Source organism: Colobus angolensis, unplaced genomic scaffold (genome assembly GCF_000951035.1).
Source record: "Colobus angolensis palliatus isolate OR3802 unplaced genomic scaffold, Cang.pa_1.0 Scaffold15, whole genome shotgun sequence".
NCBI classification, from domain to species: Eukaryota; Metazoa; Chordata; class Mammalia; order Primates; family Cercopithecidae; genus Colobus; species Colobus angolensis.
The window spans coordinates 13,175,090-13,188,174 of NW_012114599.1; the positions used below are offsets into that span (position 1 = coordinate 13,175,090).

Consider the following 13,085-nt stretch of genomic DNA (forward strand, 5'->3'; position numbering starts at 1 on the left):
TGACCACTGGCTACTTCCACGTGCTTGCTTTCCTCTCTCATGCTTCCCTTCCTGTGACTCTGTCTCCTATCCAACGCTTTAGGGGGCAGAGGTTTGCGGAATGCACTTTGACAATAAACCAGTCTTAGGTTCAAGTCCTGGCCACTTAGGAACTACGTGACCTTGGGTAAGTTGAGCAATCTCTCTAAGCCTCAGTTGTAGCCTGCATACAGTGGGGATGATTAAAGCACCCACATGTCATATGACTGCTATGTGGATTAAATGAACTGATGAAAAGCATCCAGGATAGTGCCTGGAACACAGAAGCACACGACACCTGTTAGCTGTTTTATATGATTATAATTTGAGAGGCTTGAGAGTCTATGTGGACAAAGTATTTTCAACACTCTGGCCTCACTTGATCTTTTGGAATCCAGAGACCCTTGCTGCCCCCTCTACTTCGGTGACTCAGTCCTGCGGCCACAGCTCTCTGAACTCTCTGAAGTCACGCATACTATCTGTTGATCACAATGGTCCATGCTTCCAGTTCTCCCTGGCTCTCGCTCTACCACACTGACACTTCAAAGTCACTGAGGCATCTACTCCCCAGATCGTTTCCTTTTCTCTGCAGCCTGAACCTCCTCCTGACTGCACCTCTTTAACAATGGAGCCCCAAACCCATGGTGTTTCACCTGAACCACCATCTTCCTCACGCCTTTACCTTTCCTGCCTCTTTATCCTCCTTCTGTATCTGTCTCCTCAACCCCAAACTCAATGTATTTAATCCCAGAGATGGCAACCCTGAATGTCTACAGGAGTCAGGCAGGAATCTTAGAAGAGTAGAGGGGGGCTGTAGACACCTCAAGAAGGTCTGTGACCTCTAACGGGGCATCACTACTCATTCCATGCTTAAGGGTAAACTCAATGAGGGCATACCTTCCATGTACTCAAGAGTTAAGTCAGATTTTTATGTGAAGTATGCCAGTTTTTTAAATATCAGTGACTAATTTAAAAATAGAAAAAAAGGGGCACATTAAAGAAAACATGTCTTGGGGTAAAATTCAGCCCCAAGAACTACCAATTGCAAACTGTGATTCAACCCTTTGACTTCCTCTGTGCTGATACTGAAGCTGTTGAGAACAGCTAGAGAAAAGTCAGAGCTACTCTGCATCTTCTACACTGAAGCCCCCATCATGCCTCACAGACCCCGGTTCATTCCTGACGATCACTTCTTCCATGATGCCTTCTCTGACTAGAGGCACAAAGATAAACAGCTGGTGCTGTGTGTGTGTGTGTGGTGGTGGTGGTGGTGGTGAGGGGTGTGAGTGGCAGTTTGTGAAATGACCATCAAATGTGGGGGAGTGGGCACAGAGGGAAGGCATTCCAGGTAAAGGAAAGAACATACTAAATTTATAAAGGCAAGAAAGAGTACAGTGTGTTTAGTTTAAACTAATAGGTGAGCCCACCAGAAGTACATTATGTACTGAGAGGAGGACTGGGGTTATTATGGGGGTACTGGTAGGAGTCATGGCCAGAGAGGGAGGTCAGGGCTGAGTAATAAGGGGCCTTGCATACCATACTAAGAAGCATCTTTACTTGTGAGCAACAGGAAAGTACATCTTAAACAAGTAATGTAGTCTTGCAATGGAGCCTTACAACGGAGTGGTTATCTCAAGAAAACCCAATATTGTCATGAATTCCCTTTTTCTTGAATCATAAAGGTAGGTGGGATTAGTGTTCATGTTTTAAGCTGCAAGACACATTACAAGTCAAAAAATCAACAACAACCGCCTAGAACACCCTTCTCTCTTTCTCCATCTGGTGAACTCTGACTCATTCTTAAAGACTCAGTTCAAAAGTCAAATCTGACCATTCTCCAAACAGGAATTAGTATGTCTTTGCTCTGTGAACTTTGTGTTTTTTGCACACTTCTACTTCCAAAGCATACAACGCTTTAAACTACAATGACTTATACGTACTTGCCTTCCTTCAGAATACATGCTCTTAGATATCAGTGACTATATTTTATTCCTGCTGAGCAGCCCAATGCCTGGCACTCAAACGCTCAAAGTATTTGCTCCCTGAACAATCCAAGAACAGTATGGGGTTTTGATGCTAGGACTTTTGCTGCAGACTAAATATCTATATAATTTAGTTAAAAGCATTCATTATTTACCCGTGCTGGGTACTGATGAGAATGAAATATACAGGGTGGGTCCTTGCCCTCAAAGAATCCACAATCTAAAGTCTTAGGAATTACCGTTAAAACGCTTCATGATCTAGCTATAGAAATCAAAGTCCCTGATCATATTATCATAAAAGCCATGACATGTAACTTCCTTTCTTTTCAATCAAAAGCAAAGTCAGGAAAGAATAATTTACAAAGCACTTGTCTATATAATATATTCACAACAGACTGACCAAGGCCAAGAGAAACCAGCTGCTCTACCTCCTGGGTTCTAATTAGCAATTAAATGTCTACCAAATATAACTCTGAATTCTCTGCAAACTGTGGCAGCTACAATGATGAGGAAGCCAATAATCCATATCCAATATAAAGGTGTGAATGAAGAGTAAAATATATTCCGTGATTTGGGTTGCTTTTGGTATTTTCATTAGAGGTAGGGCTTTAACATTTTAGACTTGCTTATTAGCTATGTAAGTAATTTCACAAAGCATTTTTGCAGAGCTGTTCTGTTTGCATGTGCCATGATGATGACATAGCAAAGGAGGGTAGGGAGAGACCTCTGAGTTTCAATATTATCATGCTGTGGATTCTGCTTTCAACATTACTGAAAGGCTTATGGAATTCAGTTACGTTACTTTCTCTCAGTCCGACTCAGAGGGCCACATACACAGTGTCTGGTGATATCCATGACCACTCAGATTAAACTGGAAGCCACTGAGAGCCTTGCTTGTTTTCGGGACTAAGACAAATATAAAATAAGGCTAGACACTAGGTCAAATTCATGGTGAGATACAAAAAGCATAAGGCCCTAATAGAGGAAACACAGCACTCATGCATCTGAAGTGAATTATTGACAAATCAAACACTCTACTAGGGAGACAGTTCATCTCCAGTGGGCAAGGGCTTTACTTCTAGGAAAGCATATTTTCTTCAATCTGGGGATAGGTCCAATAATAACATGGAATTCCTACAATTATTTTGTTTTAAAAACATCAGAGTTTAATATAGACTCTGACTTTTTTAGTCATGAGTTGACTCGCTCTTTTGGGCCAAAAATTACTGTGACAGAGGGCAACAGAATAGATGTTCTTTTCTTAGTTGAGAAAGATGAGCTTCAAATACATTTCCAAATATTTTTCTGCATGTGTTTAAAAACAGAGAGAATGCTACCACAATAGCATGTCAAGAGTCACGAATGTTTTAAATCTGTGCTATGCTAATGCATATTTTCCTTATTATATAACTTAATTTTATTTACTCCCAAAAAGCAGCTGGAGAAATTATTCAAATTAAAGGAAACAACAACAATAAAAATGAACTGAATTATGGAAATTTGTCTACTAACAGACCAATCTTAAAAGAAAAAAACAAAAAACCCGAACTGTTAAGTGCCATCTTCTCTGAGACACTATCTTAGAACAGATGGACATGATAATCAATTACAAGACTCTTAATTTGATAAAGTCCTTTTGAAAATGCATACGCAGGGATAGTTAAAACTGGTTAGCTTGAGTAGGCATAATACAAGCAACTTAATTGCCTAGCACAATAGTAAAAGCACATGAATCTATAGTAAATATTATTTGGTGGCCTAAAAACTTAACACTGTCTCCAAGAAGAAAAAAAGAAGTGCTTTCTGAGCTCTGAACATGACCCTGACAGTTCCAAGTCACCCTCAGGAAGTTTCTGGCTTTGACACGTTTGTCGGGTTGGGTTGATGTGCCCTGTGTTGACAGCCCCTCACCCTTGTGCGATCCTCCCACCTTCCAACACCCTCCTAAAGACTTCAAATCGCAGAGTTATAGGCTGGAGCTCTGGAGATAAGAGTTGACAAACTCTGGAAGGCTCTACCACGGAAGGATAAGCACTTGAGCACACAGGGCACTAAAGGACTCTTGATGCTGCTGCTCGTTCCATTTTTCAGAAGTAGACAGTTGTTCTAGAGCAGAGGAATAAGAAAATCCCTCCTGTCCTACTGAGTTTTTAGGAGGGAAGGGAGGGATAAGAAAAAACTGTTATCTGTTGTTCCATATGTGTATGTGCTTTTTGAGGTCCTTGATTTCTCAGTTTGGATTTAAAGCTGGCATATTATTGTATGGTTTTTCTTAAATTTGGTTTTCATTGTTTGGTAGAAAGACTGTCTATTAATTGATTCTTTCCTTGAAGGCAGATGACTGTGTGTGCATGTTGTGTGTTTCCTTCTTATTACCTTCCAAAACTCAGGAGCCTTTTCGAAACTGGCGTTGGTCATATCTGCAAGACGTTAAGATCCTTTAAGCATGTGCCACATTTTATTCACCACTATATCCCACACCAAGCCCAGTGTTCTGCCTTCCATGAGGTCCTCGATGAGTATTTAATTATTAAATTGTTTTAACTGATTGGAGCGTTTTTAAATCTGTACCTTGTTTTCACTCACTGTAGCTATGTGGTTAGATTAATTTTGATTTAACTCAAGTGCTTCTGAAGGGAAGGGATAACCTGCCAAAGATTCCATTCGGCTGGCCTCATCCGGTATGAGTCAATTTCAGGCTGTGAATTCTGGAACCCCAGAAAACTTTTCCTAAATATCTCTCTCTATTCACAAGAAACAGTGTGCTAGCAATCTGCTAAGATTCTATTATCATAATGCAAGACAGCACCAACAAAACGAATTTTCTTGAGAGCACAATTTCAAATCGAAGCAGCTCAGTACAAATATTTAAATGTTACAGTGAAAGCAAAGGACATTGATGACCTTCACTCTGGTCATGGGCTGTATATTTGACATAATTTTCAGACACAATGGGACTATCATCCTTCCTTTTATCTTATTTCCTTTCCTGGAGTTACAGAGTCTGGAACTGTGGTGATAGGACAGGATATGAGTGGGAAACTGCCTTCTACGGTTAATGTTTTATGGAAGAGAAATAAAACTGAGGTTCAAACAGGGAAAAAAGTCACTTTGAGTAGATCTTTTTTCATTTTAAGAGACATAGAAAGAAATGGTCCAATCATAAAGTTAGGAAAAGAGAATCTAAAACTTGTCCAAGAATATAATTCTGTGTGTGTATGCACAATTAAGTGTAAAATACAGAAAAGAGCAATATGAATATGGAGAAGCTGAAGACAGAGACGACACACACAGAGTTAGACCTCAGGGAAAGTGATGTGGCAACAGAAGGGGAGAAACAAATGCAAATATGGGTCCAAGGGCCAGCAAGTAGCCATGCATGGGCTGATGCAGTTTCACACAGGTGAGCCTGTGGGGGCACCATACACACATGGCCCTCCCCAGCACATTTACCAAGGCAGGTTGACAGGCAGAGATATCAACATTCTATTAGAAAGCAGTTTAACAGTAAATCCTTATCTTGTGGAGTCAGCCTTTGGCCAGATATTCTCTGCTTCTGCTATGTAGGGACTATTTATAGATGTAAAGAAAAAAAAAAGGTAACTAGCAATAGTCAACTAATCATTGACCAAATAGGCAATCTATTTTACTGAATTATTACTCAGCTTTCACAACCCAAGCAGTTCTGATTACCCTGGCTTAAATCATTACTCTAGTAGTTTATTTCATTTTGCTGTTTCTAACTTTTATTTTTTATTTTAAGAAAGTTAAAAAAAAAACATAATTCTTTTATAACTTTCTTTGGACTTTCTCCCTTTCTTATCCCTAGCCGAGACATGTATCTCTCCCATTATTTTCTGAGCTCTGAAATTTCCGAAAATTTTTCTTTCCTTTTGTTTCCCAAGAGTCTCCGGTCTCCCGTCACTAGTGGCTTGGGTTCCTTCCCCTCTAAAGGTTTTTAGAAAGTGAAAGAATTTAGAGGTAGAAGTTACTTTTGAGACAATCAAATCGCTCCTCCCCTTTCTCTGATTGGAAAACAGATCCAGGTAATGTGAAAGACTCACCCAAACTCATGCAGAAGTGGATCTGGATTCTAGCTTTGAACACATGGTTCGTGCCCTTTCTGAACAGCAGCACCAGGTGATGTGCAGAGGACTATTCTTTAGCTACAGAATGGTTTACTCACAGGTATGTGTCTGCTTATAGACAATAACAAAGTGCACGACACAGAATGTTAGGGCTCCTGAGAGGCAGGGCAGGAGAGGGCCTGGTGGTGACTGAGCCCAGGGCCACAGGGGACAGTGCAGCTCGGTGGTATGTGCCACACAGACCAGCTCTGCTGATGCTCACCCGGTAGGACTCTTCCAGCTCCACAATGCTCCCTCTATGAAACAGAAGAGCGATACAGCCTGCCTCCCGTGTTGAGCTCTGTGATTCTGGCTTGTCAATATTTCCAGTGAAACTGTACTTAGAATTTCATGTGTCCAACATATTCTACTACATTTTTTGGTGAAAACAGAAGTCACATATTAGTCAACATATTAGCTAACATAATCTAACATTTTTAATTACCTTGAAGCTAAGGAAAAAAAAAAAACAGTCAAAAATACTTCTGAAGATTGATTTAAAAATAAAATAGGATTTTTGGTCTAGTGTCTCAGAACGCAAGAGATACACATGCTCCAGATATAGGTTCTGGAAGAGAATCAGGCCCTTTGGTCAGAGGGAGGCAGGAGCCAGGAGGGAGCTTGGGAATCTGGCTTTCTGAAATGCACACAACCCAGAAGAAACTCTATTTTAAGTTTTTGAACATTATAAACAATGACTTAATTTATTTCTACCTTAAAATAGCTAGATTGGACTTTTCTCAGTAACTTTTAAGAAGGGCATATTTATAAAACAAATTGATAACAGAACTTTTAGAACAAAAAGTTTGGGACAAATTTCATAAAAATAAATTGAAAATAGGTGACTGTCAATAATATGGTAAGTTCATTCATCTTAATAAAAAGATATGAAGTTACTTATCAAAAGGTGTAGGGTATTTAAAAAACTCGTGACTTATAGTGAAAGTGAGAAAGGTGGAGGTATTACTGTCTAGATTTTTTAACTAGTTAATGTCTACCATGTAAGCCTGTATCTGAAACACTGGTAAAAAATTACGGAGGCAAAGTGAAGAGTCTGTAAAATTAGGTCCAAACATTGGAAAAAGCAAGGAGTGGGAAGTGCAGAGAAAACACTGTGGTCTTAGAACTCTCTGTCTTCTTGAGAAATAGACCAGTTGGGCTGAGGTCTGGGCTGGCAGACACCAGGAGAACACGGACTCTCAGATGTATAGCCCAGGCTGAATCTATCCTCCAAATGCATCTGCCTCTGGTGAATCCATTTCTCTTAGATAAGCTCAACCATTATAGAGGAGAATCTCCCTCTATTCAACATCTTTGCAAGTTTTGTTGTGTTTTAAAAATGGAGCTGGTTTTATCAAGCAGATTTTCTGGTATCCCAAAGTAGCATTCCCTTTTGTATGATGGGAGAAAACCTAGTTTAACCTAGGTGGTCACAGCACTCTTCAAGAAGCAGAAGGTTAAAAATAATGGTTGGCTAAATGGTACTTAAAGCTGAGGTGGTGGCTCAGAGGCTCTTAAATCACTTGTCCACTCCTGGGTGGACTGCCAAATGGCAAGTGAAGAAAGAAGCAGAAAAAGAGCTGCTGAGGGGACAGGGGGCTTAACTATATTACATGCTGCCCGAATTTCACCTGAAGACCCAGAGCTCCAAGGCCAGAAGGGCATGAGTTTTTGGAAAAGGTTCACGTTATCTGCAACACGCCACCAAATTCCTGCAATCAGAAAATGAAATCTAAAGGGCATCTATCTTGGTTAAATGTAGATTACGGTGGATTAAAAATGGCCACAAATTCTTTGTGGCTTATCTCATCAAGAAGTGGAACCTACTTTCCCACCCTTTGAATAAGGGCTTGTCCTGGGACTTCCTTTAACCAACAGAACACGGCAGAAGTGTTGTGTAATTTCCAACTCTTGGTCTCCAAAGGCTTTGCAACTTCCTTTCCTGCTTCTGACATCATGTAGGGAGAGGGGTCTTTCCAGCCATCCCAGCTGAGTTTCCAAACCATGGGAGGGACATTCAGTTTCAGTCAACCTGCCAGCTGGCTACAGAAGAACTGCTCAGTCAACGCACAGAATCAGGACAAAGAATAAATTTTTGTCATTTTCAGCTACTTCTTTTGGGGTGACTACTACACAGCAATGAATAACTGAAACACGTATGTGGTAGGCAGATAGAAATGTGCTGGTGAGATATAAATTCATATTCCCCGATATATTTCTTAGACTTAAAAACAACAAAACATTGTTATCGAAAAAGCTCCAGTGCAAAGAGCACAGGGTTTTCAATAAAAAAACCTGGATTGAAGCCTTGAACCTGCTCTGTCTCTTGTACCAAGGAAAATTTGTGATTCTCTGCAAGTCTCTTATTATCTCAATCTCCATTCTCATACCTATAAATTCCTCATAGAATTAAAGTGACAGTAAGATAAGAATAGTGAAAATGCTTTATAAACAGCAAGGCATATTACACATTTAAGCTGTGACTGGTATTGTTATCTATATGTCACTTAAAGACTATCTTGGTTTTTTCTTCCCTGCAAATAAATAATTTGTATTAAATGTATCTGACTTGTAAGTTTCTGTTGTAAATTCTCTTATGCGCGGCAGCATCTGTACATGTACACACATGCAGACACTCACAAAGGGACTTTCAAGGACCACAAGGTGTCCTAAACCCCACAGATAGTCCCATTTTCCCTTTACGTCATTGTGTGGTGTTTAGGCCCACCCTCTCCTGAAATGTAGAATGCACTGCCATATAACTCATATCATGTCTTCATGCCAACAGAAGAAAAAAGGATAAAAAGAAACGGCGGGATGCCTGGAAATCTAAGCCAAGTTGAGGGAAGGAAGAATTAAATAATGGTTGAAAATTAATTATATCACACACAAGAATGATGTTTAAACAGGATGAAGTTCAAGAGAAAAGACACAAAAGAGGTGAAAATGAAAGACGGACTGTTAAACAAGACAGAAAGGCAGCAAGGAAATAAGGAAGGGCCTATACTCACAAAGACCAGAGGTAGAAGGGAAAACCAGTATTTGTCAGGGATAGAAGTGGAAAGTGATACCCATGCACGGTAAGAACATCTGGAGAGTAGTGTCTGTCACTTGTAAGAACTCAACTCGTGTTCAATGAATGGATGAATGAATCAACTGAAAACATACAGTTCAAGAGAAAACTAACAAATCAAGCTCACACAGAAATGGGGCAGTCAGGGGTCCGAATGGGTGAAATAGTCTCATAGGGAAGGGCAACTCCATTTGGATGGGAATGAAGGAGGGAGGAATGTATTCTTCAAGACAGGGGAGAAAAGTCCACAAACGCACTTTCTAGCCCGTGAAAGTACAATAAATTCTTACAAAAAGGGAGTTGTTACTTTCACTGAAGGTAATTCTTTACAGCTAAAGTTTCAGATATTTTACCTTATTATGTCCTAAAATGTAAAGGGCTTTCTCCTCTGATTTCTCCACATAATCAGCTTTGCTCTCAAATGGCTCTAACTTCTTAACAATGCCCTTATAAGTATGCTGGTAAAAGTCAAATCATCATAATATGATCTTATATGTTCTATAATGTTCTTCTTTATGCCTAAACATCGTGCTCTTAAAGAGCGGACATTTAACGTGGCTCACACACAAGAATAAAGTTATGTAGTTTTTCTCTTAAAATACTACCACTATTACTACATGTTAGGCTTTTTTTTTTTCATTTTCATGTGATTATTTGGGTTGTTATTCTCTAATCGATATACAACCTATTACCCCATCACCCTCCACAGGAATCCACTGAATATGCTAAACTAGGCTGAATGGGTCTAAGCCACAGCTTGAGTATATTCTGCATTTACCGACTCATTCAGCACTAATGCATACAGAAGAAAAGAAAAGATGACACAATTCCTGACCTTTAGGAACATCGTATAGCTGATGAGACAAGACTTCACGCATGCGACAATTCAATAACAATGTATGAAAGTCGATAATTAATTGACAGCATAGGAAAGGATATGTGGGAAGTTTCTAGGCAGTGGGACACGTGTTGTTTGAAGCATGAATACCTCGTGGATAGAGAAGAATTTAATTAGAATCCTGCTGGATGAGGAATATGAAAAGAGATGGAATGGAGAGGGAAAGGCATCTCAAGCTGTGAGAGATGAGTGCTGTGCTTGGAATGGAGGGTTTCTACAGGATTGAGGACCGCACCATACAGACGGGGACTGGGGGAAAAGTGCAAGGGTTTGAAAATGAGACAGTGAGCAGTATGACAACCCAATGGCAGGAAGATAACTAGAAACTAAAACTATTCATTCTTTTTCTTTTCTTCAACATATAAATCATCTTGGCTAAGAGAGGGTCTGTTTGTTAATCCATTCATTCACCCATAGATGTGGGCTGACATATTATGTTTAGGTACAAGAGGCTACAAAATACTCCCTTTCTTTGAGAATCACACAGGACAGGAGAGACAGACAAAAAACATCAGTGTGTTCAATGTGTTATGAAAAGTGCTATGATAAAAAGATACATGGGGGATGGATGACAAAGGAGCAGAGAGGGGCACCTAAGTCATCTTCAGGGGCCAAAGAGTGACAACACTTCAATGAGCAAGAAATGCAGTCTTGAAGGAGAGGCAGAAGCTGCCTACATGTACACAGAAGGGCAAGGGAGTCCAGGAAGAGGTAGTGGCAACTGCAAAGGCACAGGGCTTGTGAGAGAGCTGGGGGAGGAGACCCTGTTCAAAGGGAACAAATGAGCAGGGAATGGGTATGGGTCACTGATGATCTGACATACAGGAAACTAAAGAGCTGTGAGAACCTATCTCTTCTCTGCAAATAATTTACAGTGGGATGTTGAATGACTTCCTTCTCTATGTTTTCGATGTGTTGATTAGAGACAAATTTAACTCTGGCCATTCTTCGCTTTTGAATGCCAAAGTCAAACTTATGTCAATACAGTAATAATCATCTTCAAGTTTTATTTACTAGACTCACAGAAGCTTGAGGATAAAATGGAAGGCATCTAGTTCAACCTCCTTTCCAACCTAATATAATTCTTCTAAGCATTCCGGGCAGGTGGCCATCCAGACGGAAAGAAATCTATCCAGCTCCAAGGAGCTCTGTCTGCCTCAGGAAGCAGCCAATTCACTACAGAACATCACTAGTTGTGGGAAAGTTCCTTTTTAAATTGAGACTAAATATACCTTCCTGTAGCTTCTACCAATTTCAACCCCCTAGAGTGACTGAAAAAATAGCTGACCATGACTATGTGCAGAGGATGCTATGTGACATTTATAATAGTGAACTGAGAATTGTCCCTTTTCCTCACTAAAGGACTTCCTCATTAACAACTGGCTTAGTTTTGATTAATTAGGTTCTCCAATATAATGTACCATCTTCCTTTTCAGGAAGACCCTGAAGGGACATCTGTTACTGTTAGTGATGCTCTATTTATCTCCTTCACTGATCAGTAATACCTTATGTTTGCAAAATATTTCAACCCTTCCTAAGCATCTGCACATAAATTGTCACATTCTAATGTCATAGGAAGGTTGCTGCACCAATGTATGTTATCTTCACAAAAATCTTTGCATCTGTTTTATGATACAGTATAAAGGACAGGTCTTAGAGAATCCTAGGTTTGACAGAACAAAGGCTAGGAGATACCAAGGATCTAACTTATTTTATGAGAAGAAAGAAGGAAAAAGTAATTATCAGAACAAATTCTGGATGTCTCTTCAATTACGGACAAATAACTGATACTTACCTTACCTATGGACCACATATACTCCTATCTTATCAAACCATTTGCATAATCACAGGTACTCATGCAACAAACCTAGAAGCTAAATGCCTGGCACTGGGACTGAGGAAGAGGAGGTTGGAAACTGAGTTAAATAGGGCACAGTTTTAACTCATCTTATTAAATGTAGAACAAAAGCTGAAAAACATGAGATGACTTAGTCATAAAGATGGCTTGTTGACCTGCAAAAGATGGAAGGGAGGTCATGGCAGAGAAGAGGGGTGAGTAGTGGGGGGGGAAACAGACTGTAAACCCTACACTTCCAAGAACAGTCTTCCCCAAAGCCAAGTACGAAGGGACAGCTCTATGGTGGTGCTTTGTAGACTATAAAGGACAGGACCCAGAGATCCTCATGTTCTAGAGAAAAACTAGTTGTAGGGGGCTAAGTGCATGCCCTGCTACTAGGGTTAAAATGACAGTGGCTCCTCCCCCCAGTCAAGCCAAAGAGAGACGTGTTTGTTACTCCAGAAAGCACTGTAAGAATGAAGACTCCTCTGGGCCTCAGAAAGAAATGGGTCTGGGCAGCCGTGTGACTCCAAACATCAAGGGTCCCTGTGGAGTGGTGCTATGAAGGGTGCAGTGTTTCATCACGTTGAACATGTTGTTTAAGCACCTACAAGATTCACTGCAGAGGATCAAATGATGTGCCTACTCTTGACAGACACCTCCCTGCCTGCCTCCCTATCTATATACAGAGGGGCATATTTGCTTATACAGGTCCCAGCCCTCGAAAGCGTACAGGCACTCTTATAGAAAGAATCTATAAGGGTTAATGACTTAACCTGATGACACCTGGTTTTGATCTGAGGAAAGATATATGTAAATACCAAGTAACGCAAACAGTTCAGTGATTTCTTCCAGAGAAACAGGAAAGGACTACGTTTCTCATGGGAAAACAAACTGCATGCTCAAAATGTACCTTAGATGATGCTAACAAACGAGGAGAAAACTTGACAAACTAATGGCAAACTAACCTTGTTGGCAAAGTACAGCAACCATCTGCGGTGAGTCTGACTTGAGTTTCGTAGCTATCGGGGGGACACGCGGTCTGCTGAACAGGAGGGCATTCCACAGTCCTGCAGTCCACACCGAAAACTGAAAAGGGGCAAACAGAGAGGCACCGTTTATTGTTACATTTACTTGCTTTTGGAGTCCC

General features: G+C 40.4%; 1 protein-coding gene across 1 annotated transcript in view; it reads right to left on the reverse strand.

Annotated features, from left to right (window-relative positions):
- The window catches only part of CRIM1 (cysteine rich transmembrane BMP regulator 1 (chordin-like)), a 197,723-nt gene that overhangs the window by 95,699 nt on the left and 88,939 nt on the right, over positions 1 to 13,085 (reverse strand). Inside the window, exon 4 of the mRNA XM_011935981.1 lies at positions 12,904 to 13,024. Within this exon, the coding sequence (XP_011791371.1) occupies positions 12,904 to 13,024 (121 nt within the window). The remainder of the gene's footprint in view (positions 1 to 12,903; positions 13,025 to 13,085) is intronic.